This window comes from Phascolarctos cinereus, unplaced genomic scaffold (assembly GCF_003287225.1).
Source record: "Phascolarctos cinereus isolate Bilbo 61053 unplaced genomic scaffold, phaCin_HiC Scaffold_5;HRSCAF=322, whole genome shotgun sequence".
In the NCBI taxonomy this organism is placed as follows: domain Eukaryota; kingdom Metazoa; phylum Chordata; class Mammalia; order Diprotodontia; family Phascolarctidae; genus Phascolarctos; species Phascolarctos cinereus.
Genome location: NW_027555958.1, coordinates 243648438 through 243671717, shown reverse-complemented (window position 1 = coordinate 243671717; position 23280 = coordinate 243648438). Strand labels below are relative to the sequence as shown.

Sequence of the window (23280 nt, the reverse complement as noted above, 5' to 3'; positions counted from 1 at the left end):
AGATGGCACACTGTGGTTTAACATTACCACTAAGTCTAAGGGGCCAGTGTCTGAGAGTAGACCTTTCCTAAGAGTAGGTTTATTCACAAGGAAAAGAAAAAATAGTTTGGATGGCCAAGGCCCCCCAAGGGGGAAGAACTGAGAAAAGGACAGGAAATCTGAAGACAATCTTCTGCCTTTCATGGAACCTCAGAATTAGGAAGATTTAGAATGAGAAATTCAGAGTTGTAAGGGACTTTAGAGGCCCTTGGGGACATAGTACAGTGGGAAAAACACTAAATTTGGAGTCAGGGAATTGAGCTCAAATCCCAGATTTGCCACGTAGTACTTGTATGACCCAGGGCAAATCATGTATCCTCTCTAGGCCTCAGTTTCTTTATTAGTAAAAATGAGGAATATGCTTACAAGTCCTCTGAGGTCCCTTTCAATTTTAAATCTATGGTTCTGTGATGCTAGCGACAACCGAATCCACAGAAAACAAGTGACTGCAGGGTGGCCCCTACTGGAATCTGGGAGGTCAAAGATTTCCATGCAAGCAAGGGTCAAAAAGTTGAGCCAACTTTTCAGAACTCAGGAAAGTTATTTGGACCATTGGGCAGGTGGGCTCCAGTTCTTCTGACCGAACAGGGATGGGAAAGAGAGTCCAGTCTGGAAATCCCCCCAGACTCGGTCCCTGGGGTTCAGTCTGCATTCTATCCCTCCCCCTCTTTGTTTTCATTCCTGCCTCTCCTTTCCCCCGTCACTTGCAATAAAAACAAAATTAGGGGCTGTTTTAAGAAAAAGCAAATTATAGTGACATACTTTAATTATCTCCGAGCAATGGCGGTGGGGCTAAATTACCCAGGCAGGGACTTGGAGGTTACCTAAAAATAAAGCAGAAGCCTCATTAGATGCTAATTGCAGCTTTTGCCGCCTAAGTGAGATTTTAACACAATCTGCCATTCACTGGCTTTGCCATATGTGGGGTGGCATGTGATGGGAGAGGGCCCTAGGGTGGGGGGAGTGGTGTGTGTGTGTGTGTGTGTGTGTGTGTGTGTGTGTGTGGTGAGAGAGAGAGAGAGAGAGAGAGAGAGAGAGAGAGAGAGAGAGAGAGAGAGAACATGCAAACTGATCCTAGGAGACAGAGGGGGCGGGGGACAGGGAGAGATAAGAAAGAGAGAAGAGGGGAGAAGAAAAAGAAGAGAGAAGGGAAGGAAAAAGAGAGGGAGGAGAAAGCAGAGAGAAAGGGGAGGGGAGAGGGAAGAAAGGTGAAATGAGGGCAGAGAAAGGAGGGATAGAAAAGGGAGGTAGGGGAAAGAGAGGGATCAAGGGGAGAGAAGAGGGACATGTCAAGAAATTAAGAGGGGGAAAGAGAAGGGAAGAAACAAAAAGGATGGGGAAAAACAAATGAAGATAAGGAAAACGGAAGGGATGCAGAAGAGATAGAGAGGGGAAATACACAGGAGGGAGAGAGGTAAGGGAAGAGGAAAAAGGATTAGAAGAGGGAGGGAGAGAGGAGAGGGAGGAAAGTGGAAGTAGGAGGGGGCAGAGGAAAAACGGAACAGGGATGGCTCCCAATTGATTCAACTAACAATGATTGAACTCCTCCCTACTATATGCAAGTCAAGAGGGCTCCCAAGCAGATGGTGCTGTTTTTTTTTTCTCCAGCAAAAAGAAAAGAAAGGGTTCAAAGAATGGAAGAAGTGAACTCTCAAGGGGGAGGGGTGTCTAAGGTGGAAGGAACAGAGATGGTCACGCCTTGTGTGATTTCTCATCCCTCCCTGGCACAGGGAGAGTTCCTTCAACCTTCAGCATCTCCCTACAGTCTTCTTCTAATAGAAGACAGGGTCTCCAACCCATCTTCTCCTTCTGCCCAACTTCTCATCTCCATGAAACACGTGAGGAGAGAGGTCTATAGCGGCATTTCATTCCAGGGAAAGGGGATCATGGAAGTCAGGGAGTTGAGGGGATTGGACAATAGGTTGAGGGTTGGGAAGGAGACTGGAAGAAGACTAGGTGGGTTAGTGGATAAGCACAAAAGATTTGGGGTTGTGAAGACCTGAATTCAAATACTGCCTCAGACACCAACTAGCTGTGATTTGATACTGGTCAAATCACTTAACCTCTCAGCAGCCTCAGTTTCCTCATTTGTAAAAGGTTATTGTGAGGATTACATGAGATAATATTTGTAAAGTCTTTTGCAGATCTTTTAAAGTACTATATAAATGCCAGTTTTTATTATTAGTTGTAGTCAAGGTAGTTAGAAGACTGCCTCAGAATAACGAGTAACAGTACCTTAAGGGCTTTCTGCCTCTTTCTTCATGACTCATTGTTTTGTTTCATTCCCGGAAAAGACAGGTGGCTAAGGCTGGAGCTAGAGACGGGGTAAGAGAACCACTCGGACTCTCCTAGGAGATGGTCCTTATAAAAGGAGATGAGGGTTGAAAAGAGGGAGTAGGTGGAGGGCTGAATCTGGGAGGGAGGGAGAGAAGACCATTTAGCAGATGTGCCCCAAAGAGGGAAAACTTGGTGCTGGAGAGGAAGAGAAGGTCAGCTGGTTCTTGTATCAGGAGGTAGGGAGTAGAAACAATATGATGCAACCCTTTCCCCCAAAGCTCCCTCATTCTCTAAAGATGAAGGGCCTGAACCCCATTCAATGGGCTCTTGCTCCTTCCTTTACATTCCTCCAACCCACACTTCCTGAGGTTTGGTGTTCCATATGACTCTCAAACCACCCATAGTACCCTCTAAAGCAATGAAGGTGTAGTACCTAGGGTTCTCCCTACCTTCCCTCCCTCCCCAACTCAGGGGCCCTATGGCTAGTCCTCCATGCCACTTAAAATAAAATCTTTCATGTGACTTTTAAAAATACAATTTAACAGTTGTTTCTCTTGAATCTTCTACAAAGACTACAGCTGGATTTCTACCTTATTCAAATGTGGGATTTGGAAGACTCCACCTGTAGGATTCCCTGTAGGCCTATTTAAATAACTCTTCAGCCAGGCTTTCAAGGCCCCTCCACCCACTGTTCAACATGGTGAAAACCCATTTTAATTCTTACCTCATTCTTTCTCAATAGCCACCCTAAGGTTCTAGCTAAACCAAACTACTCTTCATACCCACATGCTACCTGCATGGAAGTCCTTCATCCCATCTCTGACCTTCCCTTCTGCCATTCTTTTCACCTATGCTTAAACTCTCCTCTAAAAAAAATTCCTCAAAATTCACTTCCTCCAAGACACCTCTCTCGATCAGCTCCATTCAGCCACATTCTGTCACGCTGTGTTCCTTGAGTAGTTATTATCTGGACCATATTAAATAATCTACTGCTTTAAGAGAGCTCCACAGTCATTTTCATGTGCTCTGTCTCCATAAAACTTGTAACTCCTCAAAGGGAACTCTTTCTAAATAACATATTGTATGAGTTTGGAGGGGTCATCCAACTGCTAATTGCCTCAGTTTCCTCACCTGTAAAATGAGAATAACAAGAAGAATACTTGACTCAAAATCAACATGTCCCAAACTGAAGAGGTAGGGTGGTACGTTACCTCTGGTGTCAGAGAAACTGGGTTCAGATTCCACCCTGATGCTTGCCATCTATGTGATCTGTGAGCATGTCCTTTTCCCTTCATCAGTCAAACAAAGGAGTTAAGACTGGATGGCCCTTTCTGAAGACCCTTTCAGTTCTATGTCTTCATTCTTGTCATCTTTCCTCCCTTAATCTACCTCTTCTGGCTGTGGTACCACCACTCACCCAATGTCCAATGTTCAGAACTTTGATATGACCTTTGACTCTCCCCTGTCCCTTAATTCTCATCTGGTCAGTTATCAAAGCTGCTGATTCTACCTTCACTGTGTCTTTCTTACGTCTGTTTCCTCTTCTCCGTTATTCCCAGGGCACCTTCCTAGACTATTTGTGATACTTGACCAAGAGGTGCACAAGGGCAGGGAAGACAGGTCTTCCTGGCTCCTCCCTTCCTGATACCCTCCCAGTCCATCCCTCACAAGACCACCAGGATTTTTCTTCTATAAAGAGCCTAGCTATTGAAAACTGGTCGATATCCTCTACTACCAAACAAATTTGCTGATGCTAGCATTCAAGGCCTTTCATAATGTTGCTATACTCCCCTCCAGGCTTAGAGACAGGGATTGGACCTATGATTGCACTGGTATAGGGAGCTCCTGGATAAAGAAATTCCCAAAGTGAGGTCTCTACCTTCTCTTCAACATATATAATTAGAGAGTTGCCTAGAAGACAGAAAAGTTAAGTGATTTGTCTAGAGTCATACATTCAGTTTTATAACACGAATCTGTTGTTGTTATTCAATTGTGTGGTCCAACTCTTCATGACCCCATGGACCATAGCACACCAGTATTGTCCATGGGGTTTTCTTGGCAAAGATTCTGGAGTGGTTTGCCATTTCCTCCTCCACTGCATCAAAGCAAAAAGAAGTTAAGTGACTTACCCAGGGTCACATGGCTAGTAAATGTCTAAGCCAAATTTGAACTCAGGCCTCTCCTGACCCCAGGTCCAGTGCTTTATCCTGTGAGACACCTAGTTGCCTCCTAGGCAGAGGATAAGTGACTTGCCCAAGGTTACACAGCTAATAAGTGTCTGAAGCTGGATTTAAACTCAGATATTCCTTACTCCAGGCCCAGCACTCTATCCACTGTGCCGCCTAGATACCTAGCATCACATGCTAATAGCCTATACTTATTTTCCAGCATGGTTGAAATGAAGTACATGCCATTCCAGTACATGTCCTATGTGTTCCCAACTCTGTGCCCTTGCTTTTCTGATTCCCTCTCTTCCTTCGTGAACCTCACATAACACTCTGTTTTGTACTTTCCTAGTGCACTTACTATATAATAGTGTGCATTATAGTCGTCATTGTATGTATCCTATCCTTCTCCCTTGAGAGCAGGAAGTATGTTGTCTTAGAGTGTTGTCATAGAATTTAGTGTGGAAGGGACTAAACTTTGTCAGTGAGTCCAACTTTATCACTTTGCAGAAGAGAAAACTAAGGGTCAGAGAAGTAAATAACTTGTCGAAGGTCACACAGGAATTAAAGAGCAAAGCCAGGATTTGAACCCAGGTTTTTGAATGCCATATCCACTGAATACAGTTAATGAATGTTTGTTGAATTGAAATGAATTGATGCACTTCTATACAACCATGATCATCAGGTCCTCTCAACAGTGAGTCAGGAAGGTAGCAGACCAGTATCTCCCATTTTTTTAGATGAGGAAATTCATCTGTGTGACTTGCTGAAGGTCACATAGAAGCCAAGCCCAGGAGCTAGGAAATAAAGCTCTTCCTCTCTCATTCTCCCTGTCATATCCTCTCCTTCTCTTTCCCCTGCCTTCCCTTTGCTTCCCTTCTCCTCTCTCCTCCTTTCTCCTCTTCCTCTCTATTCTTCTCCTCTCCTCCTTTCTCCTCTGTTCTCTTTTCTCTTCTCTCCTTATTCCTTTCCCTCCTTCCTTATACTCTTCCCCCCTCTCATTCTCTCTCCTCATTTTTTTTCTGTCTTTTTTCACTTTCTCCATCTCACAAATGGTCAAAAAGTTGGGGGAAAGGGAGAGGCCATTGCACTCTATAGAGACACTCCCCTTCCCATTCCCCAGGTGAGAGAATGGGCACTGAGCCAATGTGATTTATTGAATTTATCCCCTATGTTCCCATATGCTCCACCCCCAAGCACCTTCAGTTTTCCCCTCCCCCAGTCGTTGTCATCTTTTCCATCCTTTTCTTTCTAGCCTCCCCACTCCTGGTCTTGTAAACTCTGTCACATGTAGGTGACAAGGCAAAAGAAGAGAGGGGAGGTAGGGAGGGTGAGGAGCTTCCCTCCTGACTCCAGCTACTTCTTCTAATTCTTCTTCTTCTTCTTCTTCTTCTTCTTCCTATTCTTCTTTTAAAGCCTCAATAATTTGCTCTCTGGTAATTCAGCTATATACAGGTAATACAACCTTGGAGCTGTCCCTCCACATCCCTAACCCCAACCAAATAACAGAGGGAATAACATCTGAGATCTAGAACAGGGAGATAAAGATGGGCTACACATCCCATGACAGACAAATAGGCAGGCGTAGCCCAAGAAAAACAGACAATATATAGAACCAGATAGATACCCCAGGATCAACAAATACATATCTGGAAACACTGAGGTAGGTGGCTGATAGATGGGGAAAAGGGGTAAAGGAGGAAAAAAGAAAGAGGAAGGAAGGAAGAGAAGGAAGGAAGGAAGGAAGGAAGGAAGGAAGGAAGGAAGGAAGAAGGAAGGAAGAAGAAGGAAGGAAAGAAAGAAAGGAGGGAGGGAGGAGGGACAGATGTGTACATGTTGTCTCTTCCCATAGAATATAAGCTCATTGAGGGCAAGTACTGTCTCATTCTTGAATATGTATTCCTAGTACCTAGCATAGTGCCTGGCATATAGAAGACATTTAACAAATGCTTGCAGACTGATGGATGGATTGAACAGAACCCTCGTTTTCCCAGTCTCTAATGGAGGACAACAGAGAGGAGTGAGTCTTGATGTCTGAGTTTTCACTGGTGATCGAGAAACAGAGCACAGGGAAGCTGTAGTTAGGGGAAGGCATGGTCATGGGAGAAGAAGGCAGAGTGAGGTGCTAAAAAGAATGCTACCATTTTGTTGGGAGATCCCAAGTCCCAGCTTCAGCACCTTCAGTGGCTATGTGGCCTCCATCTGGAATTTAAAGCCCTTCCTGATATGGCTCCCCTTACCTTTCCAGACTGATTACACATTAGTCCCTCTCACACCCTCCAGGCTCCAGTCAGATTGGGCTACCATGCCATTCTCCCTCCCACCATTCCATTTCTCTAGGGGAGGGGAATGGACAGAGCCTTTGAACATTCTCCCTCGTCATCTTCAAGATCAGTTCAAGGGCCTGCAGAATGCTCTTCCTAATTCCTCCGCCCTTCTCATCATCATACATTTGTTTGGTCTCTATCCTCTACTTACTTATCTATGAACATGTCCCTCCACCCCCCAAGTGAATATAAGTTCCTTAAGGTGTGGAACTGACTTTTATGTTTGTGTTCCTTGCATCTAGCACCATGTCTGATACACAGTAGGCACTTAATACTTTTTGATGGATTGACTGGTCACTTCTTGTCTCAATTTGTTTCATCCGTAAAATGGGGAAGTTGGACTATATGAAGTCTAAGGCCCCTTTCAGCTATAAGATTCTATTTCTGCTCCTGGAAGTCATTCTCAATGGGGGAGTAGAGCTTGTATTTGTCCTCTGTTCTCGAAGAGGACCATGACATCAGGAACATAATGACATGACTTGAAATTGACTTTATTTGGAGTGAGGGAGGGCTGTGCAAGGTCACCAGCCTCACTTTCTTCTCCAGAGCCATCTGGGTCCAGTGGCCAGATATTCATCAGGATGACTAGAGATAACTCAGGATGCAGTGGGAGACACTGGCCCTTTTAAGCTAAGGTCTTTTCAGATCCAGGATTTGAACCGAGATTGGAGCAATAGATAGAACACTGGGCCTGGAGCCAGGAAGACCTGAGTTCAAATCTGACTTCAGACACTTACTAGCTGTGTGACCCTGAACAAATCACTTAACCCTGTCTGCCTCAGTTTCCTCATCTGTAAAATGAGCTGGAGAAGGAAATAGCAAACCACTCCAGTATTTTTTGCCAAGAAAACTCCAAATGGGATCACCAAGAGTTGGACATGACTGAAAAATGACAGAACTGAAATTATTTCATTGGTATAGGGAACTTCTGATAAGGACTTCCTTCTACCACACTGGTCAAGCATTTTCCCTCCAAACTATAGTCTTAGAGAATTGCCTGGAGCACTAAGAGGTTAAGGGACTTTGCCCAGGGTCACAAAGGCAGAATTTTTAACCCAGGTTCTCCAGGCCAGCTCAATATTTACTATACTTTGATGCTTCTAATAAAAATAATAGCATATACTTAGTGCTTATAATAGCACTTCCTTCACAACTTTCCTTACAACAACCCTGAGAAGTAGGTCAATTATCATTAAGCCCATTTTATAGATCAGGAAACTGAAGCTCAAATAATACTACCACTATTAATAATAATAGGTAGCATTTACATAGTGCTTATTATGTGACAGGCATTGTGCTAAGCACTTTATAATTATTTTATTTGATCCTCATGACAATCCTGGGAGGCAGGTGCTATCATTATCCCCATTTTAGAGATGTGGTAAACAGAGATTAAGTGATTTGTCCAGGGTCACACAGCAATAAGTTTCAGAGGCCAAATTTGAACTTAGGTCTTCCTGACTCCAGGCCCAATGTTCTCCACTGAACTACTTAGAGACAGAGAGATTTGCCCACGATCACACAACTAAGTGTCAAAGCCAGAACAAATCAAGATATCTCTCTCTGTGTGTGTCTCTCTCTCTGTGTCTCTCTCTCTCTCTCTCTCTCTCTCTCTCTCTCTCTCTCTCTCTCTGTCTGTCTGTCTGTCTCTCTCTCTCTCTCTCTCTCTCTCTCTCTCTCTCTCCTCTCTCTGTCTCTCTCTCCAAGTCTAGTGCACCTCCTACTATACCATTTCTGCCTCTCTTAGGGAACCCAGCACCTCTAAAAGTTTAGGGAAAACTCTAATTGTCAAAAAGCTTTTCTTACACAAAGGCAGATCATTATCTCTCTACAATCTTCACCAGCTCGATGCTCTGAATTCTGCCCTCTTGGGCCAAGCAAAACAAGTTTTATTTCTCTTCCCCATGAGAGCCCTTCAGCTACTTGAAGACAGCCATATTGTCCTTCCCCATCCCTTCTCTACTCCAGGGCGAATATCCCAAGATGATCACATGGCATAGCCTAGCTAGGCTTCACCTCATGGTATAAAGACCATTAGACTCTGAGTCAGAAGACTAGGTTGGAGACTCCAGTATACCCAGCCATGAGCAAATCACTTCACCTGTCTGGGTGAATTGAATGCGATTGTGGATGTTTAGGGGGCTGGATACAACACTCAGAGCATAATTCTCCCATCAATAAGATGGATTTTGAGTTCTGGCTTCCACGTTATAGGGACCTGAACTTCCTATCTCTCAGGGTGCTTGAGAGAGAAGAACTTTGTAAACTACATGTCAAACTATAGGATCTCAAGCAAGTCATTTCATTTCAGCCTCATTTCCCTTATCTGTAAAATGGGGAAAATCTTAACTACAGGAAAGGATGATGGAAGTATGAGCTATACTACTCGAGATGCAAAGGGAAATGAGTCAGCAGGGGAGTGGGCACTCTCCAGGCCACTCCTGGATGGACAAAGTCATCAGCCTTCTTTTGAGAGTCCCAGAGTTCCTCTAAGCCCCTTATCCCTGCTCCAAGTCTTTGACTGGGGACCTTGCCTGATACAGTGTCCTCTCTCCTCCCACCACCCTGTCCCTAGGCAAGTAAGATCAGGGCAGTTTAGCCACAAGGCTGGGTACCCATCCCAGATTCTGACCACCTTCCCTCCCTCCCAATCACCAAATCCTTCCCTTCCTTTGAGCACCACCCCTCCTTTTGCAGTGTCAGCACACAATCTTTCTACAGGGTGCTTGGGGCAAAGGAGGCAGGATGCAAAACCATGTGTTTTTTTTTTATTAGAAATGTCCTTGGTATAAAAACAATCATGCTCTACACATTGTCATCAATAATCATAAACATCCAGGCACTGAACTCTGTGTTGTTGGTGGGTGGGCGGGCGACTGGTCAGGTGGGTGGGCGGGCAGGACACACAGCAGACAGGCTTCAATCCGTGGGTTGGGTCACACAAATAGAGGCCACCAAGAGGACTCAGCACTTTGCAACACACTTGAGATTTGTTTTTGTTTTGGTTTTTTTTGTTGGTTTTTTTTCCTTTTTCTTTTTTGCAACACATAAGATTTGTTAAGTAGGGGTAGGGGAATGAAATGGGACAGAAATGAGGGAGGGAAGGAAAGACAGGAAAGCAAAAATACAAAAGGAAGAGAGACAGAGGATTGGGAACAGTTGGAGAGAAACAGAAGGAGGGACAAAAAGTCAGGGAGAGAAAGAGGCAAAGGAGGTGGAGAAGATAGAAATCAAGAGCCAAAGACAGGACAGAGAGAGGGAAGGCAGGAAGAAGAACAGAGAAAGAAGAGAGACAATAAAGAGAGGGAAGGCAAGACAAGCAGAAACACAAAAAGACAGGCAGACACAAAGATATAAACTCATAGACTCACAGACTGAGTTGAACATTGAGTCCAAACCCCTCATTTTATGGAGGAGGAAACTGAGGCCCGGAGCAGGGTAGTAATATCGATAGATAGGTAGAAAGATTAAAGGGCAGAGAGAAGAAAGAGAAGGGAAGATTGAAAAAGGATGGAAGAGAGAGGGGGAAAAAGGGAAAGAGAGAGAAACCGAAGAAGAGAGAGGAAAGTAGAGAGGGAGGGAGGGAGGAAGAGAAGGAAGGGGGGGAGGGAGAGAGAGAGAGAGAGAGAGAGAGAGAGAGAGAGAGAGAGAGAGAGAAAGAGAGAGAGAGAGAGAAACAGAAGGGGAACAAGAGAAGCCAATAGGTTTGACACAACGGAATATAACCTCCTATGGTTTTGGGCAGGAAAGGACAGTTGGTCAAAGACCCTGGACCAGGGGAGCCAAGTAGCAGCTTCCCCAGGACCCCCTCCTCCTGCTCCCTTGGCCTGGCTAGGGCCTGTACTGCTGCCACCCCCCAGGCACTGGGGTTCTTGCTTTGTAAGCACCAAGCCTCCTCTCCAAGTTCCCAAGGCAATCAAGGAAACTCCTGGGGTGCCTGGAGATCGCAAGAGATCAGAGCCCTGTCTGGACAGGAGACTCTACAAAGTTTGCATTCTCTCCTCCTCTTCTTCCTCCTCCATCTCCTCAAACCCGGCAGCTGCAAGGAGCTCCAGCTAAATTGCATGGTTGGTGTAGGTAACATAGGTCTGTTTGGTTGCCAGAGCTGTCAGGGGAGAAAAAAGGGATATTCATGGAAGTCACAGGGTTGCCTCCATCCCTCCCTCCTCAGCCCTTCTCTGCCCCTCCCTCTCCCTGCCAGTGATGATGGGGATGGACCACTGATCATCCAAAAAAACCAGTGAGGTACAGTAGCTAGAGCCCTGGATTTGGAGTCAAACATCTTGGGTTTGAAATCGGCCTTAGACACTTGCAAGCTGAGTGACTGTAAACAAGTGCTGAGGTCCAGTTTCCTCTGTGGTAAATTGGGAAGATTCACTACTTACCTCACAGCATTGTAGTGAGAAAAGTATCATATCAAGGTGAGTTATTACTGTCTCATTCTGTAGATGAGGAGACCGAGTCCAAAGAAATAAGAGGCTCAGCTGAAATTAGAACTCAGGTCCTCTCATACTAAATCCTTTGCTCATTCTACCTCAGCATACTGCCTCCCTCAAGGTAGGCAACCAATTCAGGAAGGACCCATAGCCTTTGAGCAGGTGTTCTTAACCTCTCTTGTGTCACAGACCTCTTCCCCCTTCCTTTTGGAGAAGCCTATGGACCCTTAATTCTCTTGAAACCAGACTCTAAAAAAGCCAAGTTCATGGACCCCAGATAAAGACCCACCTGGGCACACCCCTGGGAAACTGTATGTTGGCCAAATACTTGAGGACTCAGGCCACAGTTCTCCCCCATCCCAGGACCAGGCCTCTGCCACCGCAAGGATAACATTAAACACATACTCCTTTCATCCCACCCAAGAACCTTTAAAGGCTATCCATAACCTACCATATCAAGGCTGAACACCACTCCTCCCCAATCCCTGGCTTTCAAGATCTTCCACCCTCTGGTCCTAACCTAATAATAATAATGATAGCAGTTTATGTTTCTATAGATCTCTAGGGTCTGTGAGGCACTCTGTTAGGTAGGGAGTGCAAGTATTATTAGTCCCATTTTACAGGTGAGAAAACTGAGGATCAGGAGTTGAAGAAATTTTCTCAAGGTACAAGTAATAAGCATTTGAGCTAGGGATTTGAACCCAGGGTGTTCCACACACATACACACACATACACACACACACACACACACACACACACACACACACACACACACACACACACTCCAGGTCCAGCTGCTAACTAGGCAACCTTCTTCCCAACCTTATTTCCCCATGATCTCTCAGGTTGTCCCCTTTACTTCCGGCCATTCTCCTTCTTCACTATCCCATAGTCATAGGGCTTTTTTCCTTAATTCTCCACCTTGTCCAAGATATCACAAGTCACTGGCTCGTTTATAGGATATGCTTACCAGGTTCCTTTTCAAAATGGAAACAGAGCACTCTGATGGGGAGGGGTCATGTCCTTGTAAGGCAGGCCTTTCCTAAGCACATGAGAATGGGGGCACCAATATGGGGCAAAAAGGGGAGGGGCGAAAAAAGGGAGCTGAGAATGAGCTAGTGAAAAATCAATGCTTTCTTCACAATTTTTCCAAAACCCTGTCTTCCTCTGTGAACTAACACCATTCTCACTTACAAATCACTCACTTATAAGTGTGTTTACTAGACAACCCGCTTACCCCGGGTGAACTGATAAAATTGAGTTTCTGAACCTGCAAAGCAGAGGGCCAGACCCTGGTGGACAGCAGTAACAGTTAAAACTCAGGATCAGTTACAGCAAAATCCCCACTGACAGGGCTGTGGGCAAGGATTGCAATGGATGACAGCTCATTAAAAATGTAACTAGTAGGGTTTTGAGGGGCACAGGAGCAGGGACCACACTTCCAGCTGGGGCCTGGCCATCTCCAAACGCTTCAGGGTAGCTGGGCATTCTCAGAGGTTCAGAGAAATCCAAGGCCTCCAACCAGCTTTTGAGAGCCCTGTGCCACCATTTAAAAAATACGAACAGAGTGGAAACAAATGTGTAGCCCAGTCTCTATCCAAAGTGAGAAATAATGAGATTTTTTAATATAAAAAAAATCCTTTTCTAGTCTTTTTCTGTACATACATAGCAATGATTGAGGGAGATGTTTAGCTCCATCTGTACAATGGGAGAGCTGATAGTGGCAATGCATTTCTTTGCCAGTGAAATGAAGAGGTTAGATTAGCTGATCTTTGGTCCCTTCCAGTTCAAAATCTATGATTCTCTGATTCTCCAGTACAGCTTAAATGAGCTGAACTTTGAAACTGAACTTTGTCCCTTACAATGAGGAAATGCTGTGATCCTTCAGTTTTGTAATTCAGTGCTAACACTCTTGCCCCACAGTTTAACTGATCACACAGATCTAGATTTGTGGTGTGCTGGAGCAGCTCATACCAGCTCCTGAGCCCAGTCGTTACATTTTCAATGTAAGAATTTCTATCTCCAGGGCAGCAAGGTTGCCCAGTGGATAGAGCACTGGCCCTGGAGTCAGGAGGGCCTAGTTCAAATCAGGCCTCAAACACATAACACTCACTAAGCTGTGTGACTCTGGGCAAGTCACTTAACCCCAATTGCTTCACCAAAAAAATAAATGAATTACATCTCAGAAATAGGCAAAATCTACACATCTGAGCTTTCCTTCTTTTAATTATTTCCTACTTAACTTATTTGTAGCTTGTTTTGTGTATATTTGTTTGCATATTGTCTTTCCCATTAGACTGCAAGCTCCTTGAGGGCAAGGAGCAGCTAGGTGGCACCATAGTGCATACAGCGCCAGGCCTGGTGTCAGAAAGGCTCATCTTCCTGAGTTCAAATCTGGACTCACATGCTTACTAGCTGTGTGACCCTGGGCAAGTCACTTCACCCTGTTTGCCTCAGTTTCCCCAACTATAAAATGAGCTAGAGAAGGAAATGGCAAACACTCTAGCATCTTTGCCAAGAAAACCCCAAATGGGGTCATGAAGAGTTAGTCACAATTGGAAAATGACTAAAACAACAAATGAGGGCAATGATTGTCTTTTGCTTCTTTTTGTATCCTCAGTGCCCAGCATAGTGCTTGGAACATAGTAGGTGCTTCATAAATGTTTATTGATTGATTTTTATGTTGATTATATAGACTTAAGTTAATGAAAACTAGATTTAAAAGGGTGTCATGAGAAGATTCCCCCTCCCCCCAATGGGGCTAGTGGTTAAACCTTGACCAGCACATCTCCGTGTTTAGTCCAACCCTCTCATTACACAGATGAGGCAACACCACGCTTGATAGCAGTTCCGTCCAGATCACATTAGTAGCATGTGGTAGGCAGAATTTGAATCCAGGTCCGTGGACTCCAAAGCCAATAGCCTTTCTACATTTCAACAGCTGTGAAACAGCTGCTCTGTGAAAATGGAATGGTAAGAGTTGATTGAACACTGATAGTCAGTCCTTGGTTTAAGAGTGCTGACCTTGGAGTCAGAAAACCTCTTTCCAAGTCTGGCCCTAACACTTACTAAAGTGAAATAATATGACTTGGTAGAAAGAGACCTGAATTGGGAGTCATAGACCTATTTTACAGATGAGAAAAGTGAGGCCCAGGAAGGTTAAATTATTTCCCCAAGGTCACAAAGGTACTAAACACTAGAGACAGTATTTGAACTAAGGTCTTCTTGGATTGGACTTGGGCTAGAATCCTTGTTCTGTTACCTAAGACTTATGAGACATGAGGCAAATAACTTCTTGGTCTCCAAGCTTCCTTACCTGTTAAATAAACGGGCACAACCAGAGGATTTCTAAGGTCCTTTCCAATGCTAAATTTTACCATCCTATGAAAATCACGGACAAATCACTTAAGCTCCCTAAGGCTCAGTTTCCTCCTCTGTAAAATAGGCGCAGTAATAATCTATCTCCCCATCCATCTAAAATTGCCCACCTCATAGTGTTGTTGTGAGGAAATTATCTAAACCTCGAAGCGCAACAGAAATGTGAATACTGATTATTACTATTATTAACTGTTAAATGTTCTCAAGTCCCTTTTGGGCCTGGGGTCCAGGCTCACTCCCTGCTCTCTTCACCCAAACAGATTGGTCTCACTTGTGGTGATAAATCTATTAACTAAAGTTAAGTTGGCATTCGGGGCAAGAGCTGGAGCACTGAATTTCCTCCAGGGAATGAGGATAGCAGCCACAGATAGGATGGTCCCTGATTCTAATTAATATCCCTACCTAGAGTTTCTCCCAGCTTTAATCCTCCTATTCGGCATTCAACTGCCTAAGTGATTTTCCTAAAACATAGGTCTGACCACATCACCTCTCCTCTCCCCCCACCACACCCTCAATAAACTCTGTTGGCACCCCATTGCCTTCAGGATCAAATATAAAATCCTACTTGACATTTAAGCTCTTTGTAACCTGTCAGCTTCCTATCTCTCCAGTCTTCTTACTCTTTACCCATCTCCACACACCTGACAGTTCAGTCATACTGGCCTAATTGCTGTTCTTGAAATACTCCTCTCCTGTCTCTTTGCCAGGGTACTGGCTGACACCCCACCCCCCACCACCCCCATGCCCCCCCATGTTCTGCTCTCTCATTTCCACCTCTTCAAAGATAGGCTCCAATGCCACCTTCTGCAGAAAGCTTTTCTGGATCTCTCTATCCCCCACTGCTAGTGCCTTCCCCCCTCAGAGTGCCTCCTGTCTACTGAATATACATCCTGTATGGATCAAGTTATTTCTATGTCATTTCCCCTATTAAAATGTGAACACCTTGAGAGAAGAGACTGTTTTTGCCTTTTCTTTGGTTTTTGTTTCGTTTTTTTTGGTGAGGCAATAAGGGTTAAGTGACTTGCCCAGGGTCACACAGCTAGTAAATGTCAAGTGTTTGAGGCCAGATTTGAACTCAGGTCCTCCTGACTCCAAGGCCAGAGCTCTTTCCATTGTGCCACCTAGCTGCCCCTTGCCTTTTTTTGGGGGGGGGGTAACCCTAGAACTTAGCACAGTGCCAGTGCCTGGCTCTTAGTGGCACACAATAAATGCTTTTCGATTGAGTGGTCACACACAGTCTCAAGCTAACATGAGGAGTGCAGGGGTAATCTCCCCACAGCCTTACCTACAGAAAGACAGAAGTTTCTTCCTTGAGAAAACTTAGCTGTAGAGCTGTAGAGTCTGAAGGTTTTCTCCCTGTCTGTCCAAGGTTGAGAGCCCTCGGACTCTGAGGCTGAATGTGTTGTGAGAGGTACCAGCTTAGTGCTGGTAAGTGGCTCCAGCCTCCATCTTGAAGGGGTTCTCTGGGCCCTTTCTAGGGGAGGCAGAGAGGGGGAGGAGAGAGAGAGAACAGAGAAAGAGAGAGGAAAGAGAGGAAAGATAAGAGAGAAAGAGTAAAGAGGGAGAGAAAGAGGAGGAGGAGATGAAGAAGAAAAGAAGAAGAAGAAGAGGAGGAGGAAGAAGAGGAGGAAGAAGAAGAAGAAGAAGAGGAAGAGGAAGAAGAAGAAGAAGAAGAGAAGAAGAAAAAGAAGAGAGGGATCTAGAGCAGAGTGTCTGTCTGTGTGTGTGTGTGTGTGTGTGTCTGTGTATGTGTGCTCGGGCTCCCAGTCCTGAGCGAGCATTCCTGCTTCCTCATGTGCCTGCCATGTGTTCACACACCACCCCTTGCTGACAAATGACCCTTTATTGCAGACTTCAGATGCTGTTACCCTCAGATAACAATTAGACGGGCCATACAAAATTAGAGCTGACAGCCTCTATTTGTTAGCCTCCGTGTTTCCCTAGCCAATCTGCCGGCAATCAGGCCCTGTAAATTATTTATTCTGTTGTTTGTTTAAAGATACGTGGCCTGCCAGTGACAGAGTGAAAAATATCCCTTCTCTCTAGGAGTGACAAGTCTGCCATCCCCACCCTCCCCGACTCTCCCCTCACTTCCCCAACCTTTCCCAGGATTAATCACCTGCCTGCCACTTTCATCGTGAGAAGGGGGCTCTTGTCTCAAAGCTGCAGACTGGTCTCTCGGGCCCTTGGCCTCCCGATTTCTTCTGGCATGCAAGGGGAGGGAGAGATGGAAGGTGCCTAGCTCCCTTCCCTGGCCTCCATGTAGGTAGTAAGTTCCCTAAATCACGTAGGAAGTAGGCACCTGGGAATCCAAACTTCTAAGTCTATTCCTTCCCCTGCTATTCGTTCCCCCACCTTATGTCCCAGTCTCCCAAACTGTAAAACTGATTCAGCAATGTTAAGCTGGAGCTGGGTGCAACTGAGGAGGGGCAGAGGATGGCTAAGATCACCCCAGGGCTCCTATGGGGGCCCAGCCAGAGCTGACCCTATGGATACATACAACTCACACAATCGTACATTAGAGGGATCACTGAAGAAGCTCTCCTTATCCCATGCAACTTAACCTTGAGTCACCTTTTTGGAATAAGACCTTATTTTCAGAAGATCCATGTAAAATGCATCTATGTTAGCAGGGAGGGGGTGATGTGTTAACCTGAGGCAGAAGAGTGTGGGAGGTACCAGCCAAGTAACACTGGCTGTCCATGTGTGGGGATCATGGGTTCCCCCATTACCATATGCAACACAGTATGTTGGAGTTGGAACGAAACTAGAGATCATTTACTTTAAACCTCTCATTTTACTGCAGAGAAAGCCAAGATCCACAGGAAAAATAATTTGCAACAGGTCATTAAAGGGCTTGAGTTCTCAGATTAGCTGGCTGAGGGCATCCAGCAGAGCACAGGAGCTGAGAAGATGGGACACAAGCTAGGTGAGTTTTGGTTTGGAGACTGGGTATATGGTGGTATAAGGAAGGTGGAGTAGGAGGGTAGATGGAAAGGGAGAGGAGACCTGGGAAAGGGCCAGGGCTCTGAGCAAGTGGAGGTGGGGAGGACGAGAAGATGGAAAGTCTTTAAATCATAGCATTTAGAACTTAAAGATACCTTAATCAAAGACAGAGAATCTATAGGATCATAAACATGTAGAAGTGGCCTTAGAGATCATCTAGTGACCGGGGGTGAAGAACCTGTGGCCTTGAGACCACATGTGGCCTTCTAGGTCCTTGGGTATGACCTTTGACTGAGTCCAGGTTTTACAGAACAAGTCCTTTTATGAAGCAGATTTGTTCTGTGAAGTTTGGATTCAGTCAAAGGGCCGAGCTTGAGGACCTAGAGGGCCACATGTGGCCTCGAGGCTGCAGGTTCCCCGCCCCTGATTCTGGTCCAACTCCTTTTGATAAATGGGGAAATTGAAACCCAAAAGGTTATTAATAATAATCTTATAAATGATAATAACTTTAGAGAGGCAGCCATATTTATATAGCACTTTATAAATATTATCCTATTTGCTACTCACAACAATACTGTGCAAAAGGTATGAGTATTCTCCCTATTTTACAGCTGAGGAAACTGAGGCAGGTTAAGTAAGTGGGCTTGCCCCTGGGGGTACAGCTAAGGATAAGCACCTAGAGGCAGGATTCAAACACAGGTCTCCCTGACTCCAAGTCTATGACTCCTAGCACAGAGTTGGCCTTGGAGTCAAGAAGGGCTGTGTTTGAATCCTGCCTTAGATGCCTAATAGCTGTGCAACTCTAGGTAAGCCATGTAAGCTCTCAAAACCCGCAGATGCAAAGGAGGTGCTAAGCTGTGCTGGTAAAAGGACTTTCTTCATTGGGAGTTGCATCCATCAGTGAAATCATAGGTCTAAATCCCTTCCAAGAAACCCCCAAAACCTAGAACTCTCATTTCTACAGGACTTTTTAGCAGCCCTATTACATAAGACCTATGAGACTTCAAGCAATTAACTTATCCTTCCAGGTCTCCAGCTTCCTCATCTGTTAAATGAGCAGGCTCAACCATAGGATTTCTCTGAGGATGCCCCCTACTTTTCTTACATCCCTCATGAAGTGAAAGGTGCCTCAGGTAGTGTCAGAGCTGGCATCTGAATTGGGGGCCCCTGACATCATTAGGGAGGTTGAGAGGAGAACAGAAGATAAAATACCTCTCTGACAATTATGTCTGGAGAGGAGGGAACTTCCCTCACATCACCCCTTCTGGGAAAGGTCAGGGCTCTAGGAGAGGAAAAGCAGGCCAGCAGTGATGTTCTGGGAAGGCAGAGCAGGGAAAATGGGACTAGAGTTACTTAAAATCAGAGGGCGGGGACTTTCATGCGAGACTGGAGAGGTCCTCCAATCAGTAGGACAGTGTTACTTAAAATTGGAGGGCAGGGGTCTTCCCTGGGTCAAAAGGCAATAGTATGCTTCTCTTGGTAGGCAGGCAGGACTGCAAGATGAACAGCAGAAAATTCAGGCATTGGATATAGGAGAAAATTCACTTGGCCAGGCACCAGGAGACTGGGCTTCTAACAAGGGCTCTACCACTGACTAGCTACCGGTATAACTTGGTACAATATATTTCCAGTGTCTGGGGCTCAGTTTCTTCATCTGCAAAATGGAGGGGTCATGCCACTCCTGCCTGCCTCACAGAGTCATTATGATGGTGTCGAATGCTCAGATGAGATGATGAATGGGAAAGTGGTCTGGAAATGATGAAGCCTCAGACAAAGTGAGCTGTTATGCTTTGAATGGGAAAAGAGCCAGTGCTGGAGGGAGAGATGAATCACCCAGAATGCTGAAGCTGGAATAGCCAGTGAGAGTTAATCCTGCAACCCCCTGAGGCTTGCTCCAGCTGAAATAAATTGGGGAGTGGGGAGGGGGTGTCCTGGCTGTTTGTATACAAACTTCAGGGGAATTAGGCAGCGTGGTACTGGGTTTGAGTCATAATTCTATCGTGAACGAGCCCCGTGACCTTAAACAAGTTACGTCCTCTCTCTGTTCATTTAGAGGGGTTGGGACTAAAAATGATTAAGGTCCCTTACAATTCTGTGATTCTGTAGAGATTCTTTGCATTAGCTAGCCCAGTGAGTACTCAAATCTAGCCTGCCAAATCCACCCCTCCCAGGGAGTCTTTGGAAGACCATGGCTTATCTCAAAGGGGCCACTCTAATGGAGGGATATTAGGGCAAAGGGAAATGTCTGATGTAGGGGCAAGACTTCCCCTATAATCCACAAACCACATTGTGTGCACCCAGCCCTGCCCACATTGACCTACCCAGACTCCTCCCTTCTTTGAGGCCTCAGACCTAGGACACCACAAAGGTTCCTATCAGGCCCCCCTCCCTGGAACCTCCCCCGAGGGGGCCCAGCTAAGCCTTCTCCTCATCCTGCCACATCTGAGGAGTCAGGGTTCCACCCCCACCAGTCCTACACCTCATTCTGCCTCTGTCCTCCAGGGCTCCCGGACTTCTTGGCCCAGGGCAGAGTAGAGTTCTTCTAGGGCCCCGGGGCAGGAGAGCTCACCTTGGGCCTCGAGGTTGTCACAGAGCTCGGACCTGGCCTCCCCATTGGGGCGGAAGCTCCCTTCTGTGTGAACTTGTTGGACATGGTGGCAGCAGTGACCACGGCCTTGAGGCTTCGTTTGCGCTTGGGCACATTCTGCTCAGGGTGGAAGAGGATAATATAGACCTTGGGCATGTACAACATCCCCAGAGATACGGAGGCGCTCAGGCTCACCGAGACCGTCAGCGTTGTTGTCTGGATGTACAGCTGGGGAAGAGGAGGGAGGGGGACAGTGTCAGAGAAGGATTCCAGGGCCTCAGGGTGGACCACCTCTCTCATTCATTCATTCATTCATTCACTCATTCATTAATTCATTCGTTCATTAACTCATTCATTCATTCATTTGTTCCAGCTGTTCCTGCTGCTAAACTATTCTTCCTCCACCTTCCCCTAAGCTACCTTCAAAGTTTAGCTCAACCTCCTAGAAAAAGTCTATCTTAATTCCACCCACCCCACAAATTACTTAAGGTCTACTTTGTATATAGTTGATTGACTTTTCTGTGTTCATGTTGTTTCCCTTCAGTAGAAATAAGCTTCTGGAGAGTCAAAGCTATCTTGGTATTGTTCTCTATCCTCATGGCATGTAGTAGATATTTCATAAAATGCTTAATAAATGAGTGTACAGTGACTGAAATGTAGTAGGTACTTAATAATAAATGCTCATTAACTTACTGATATAAAATTCAGCTAATTCTCAGTCCTAACCCTCATGAAACTTAGAGTCCATTAAATGTATAAGACATAAATGCAGATCATAACACACGATATTATAGGTTAAACACATTTAAAAGGTATGGGGGGAAACCCTGTGTAAAGTATGAGAAGGAAAATCATTACCAAGCCAGGCAAGAGTGGGGGAGAAATCATGGAAGGCTTTGCAGAAGAAGGAGCGTTTAAATTATCCTTAAAGAATAGGTTAAGGTGAAGAGAGGGGAAGGTAGAACATTTCAGGTACAGGGAACAGGATCAGTGGGAGAGGATAGAGTATCTTTGGGTGACAATGGGCCTAGCTGGAGTGTAGAGCATATGGAGGGGAAGAACATGAGATGTGATGAGGGCCTTGAAAACCAGGAAATCATAACTTCTTTTTATTTGATTGGAAATGGAAACTCAAGAGATCTATGCACAAAGATTATTTTGAGAGTGGTGTGAAGAATGGATTGGAGTATACAGAAATATACTAGGTGGTGCAGTAGATACAGTGCTGGGCCTGAAGTCAGGAAGACCTGAGTACGTATCTGGCTTCAGCTACTTACTAGCTGTGTGACCCTGCGCAAGTCACTGAACCTGTTTGCCTCAGTTTTTTCAACAGTAAAATGAAGATAATAACAGTATTTACTTCCCAGAATTGTTGTGAGGATCAAATGAGATATAGATCTATATAATAACAATAAATGTATCATAACATGTAATTTATAATTTTATAATGTTATATAACATACATTATACATTACTATATAGCATGTAATAGTATATATTATATTAGTATATAACATGATATATTATAATTTCATAGTATATGTATTGTGTGAGTACATATCTACATATATGTATCAGTATGTGTATGTGTATATATACTGGGAGGTAGGCGGCATTATCATATAGAGAGATCTATGTATTCATATATAATACAGCCAATAAATTTATATCATGTGTTATACTATTGTAATATATAGTATGTGCTATATATAATAGTATTTTATGATATAATATACTGATACTATACAGAGAGATAGATGTCTGTCTCTATCTAAATCTTTATATCATGCATAATCTTTATTTTACACATATATCTCCATATAAATATGTACTTATATATCTATATCTAGATTTAAATATCTATAAACAGATAGATATAACTATCTACATCTATATATTAGGGCACACAGAGAAGATGGGGGTAATGCTGATCTGAGAGCTAGGCATGGAAGGTATCTGGGCAGCAGTGGGGGATGATGGTAGATGGTGTAGGTAGAATTAGTTCCAATTCGTTTCAATGGGAATTGATTTATTGATCTCAAATGAGATAATATTTGTACAGTGTTCAGCACAGAGCCTGGCATATAGGAGGCACTTTATAAATGCATATTCCCTTCCCTCCCACCTGGAATGGGAAGAGAGTCAAGGCAAGAAGACCTAACCTATTAAAGGATTATTGCAAGGGCAGGGGAGGAGCAGGGGTTAAATAGAGACCTATACTAGGGTGGTGGCAAGGGAATAAAGAAGAGAAAGACATCAGAAATGTTACAGAGGCAAAAGAACAATGCAGTTGATTGAGTATGAGGGAAGAGGAAGGCCGACCTGGCCCTCTGCTCTCCATATCCACCTCCATTCCCACACCCTGCTTCAGTCTCCTCTGCAGCATGGAAGCAGAGAGGGACCTAGGGGTAAGCAAGAGAGGTAACTGCCTAGGGCACAGCGCAAAGGGGAGGATAATGAGACATTTTTCATTCCCCTTTTTATAAATGCACATATTTATAAGGCCAGAAAATGCTCTCCAGGATTCATAAGTACATATTTGGTTATAAATCAAGTCCCTTGAGACAGGAAGGGACTCAAAGCCTCATACAGACAAGAAATAACACACAGTTTTTACACCTTCTGACCCGGGTCCAATTCTGCACACCTTGCCCAGCCTCCAGCTCAGCAATGCTCCCGTACCTTTGCATGTCTGTTGCCTTTCCTCTTCTTTGGAGGGACAACTACCTTGGGTGGGCTTTGGTTGCAGGTAACCACAGGCTAGTGGCAAGGGTTTCCAGGCTGAGCCTGATGAGGAATTAGGGTTTAGGGGTATTAGGAGGAAAAAGCAAGAGGCTCTGAGGTCTGGGGAGTCAATTCAATTGAATTCAAGTATCTATTGAGGCAACTAATGTTGGACTTGGAGTCAGGAAGTTCTGAGTTCAAATCTAGCCTCTGACAACTAGATGTGTGTCCCACTAGTCCTTCACAAAGCCTTCCCTGACCATCCAAGGCTCCTTCAATTCAAGGACTGTTTTATTTTGGTCATTGCACCCCTAGCTTTAGGCACACATTAGGTGCTTAATAAATGCTAGTTTATGGATTGACTAACTGATACAAGTCCATTGGAATCAAGCCTCCTATTC

The 23280-nt window shown here is 44.8% G+C and overlaps 1 protein-coding gene across 1 annotated transcript in view; it reads right to left on the bottom strand.

Moving 5' to 3' along the window:
• Nucleotides 1-9562: 9562 nt before the first annotated feature.
• The window catches only part of GRM4 (glutamate metabotropic receptor 4), a 326984-nt gene continuing 313266 nt past the window's right edge, over nucleotides 9563-23280 (bottom strand). Inside the window, 2 exon segments of the mRNA XM_020999609.2 lie at nucleotides 9563-10913; nucleotides 20138-20383. Coding sequence (XP_020855268.2) covers nucleotides 10725-10913; nucleotides 20138-20383 — 435 coding nt within the window. The 3' untranslated portion in view covers nucleotides 9563-10724.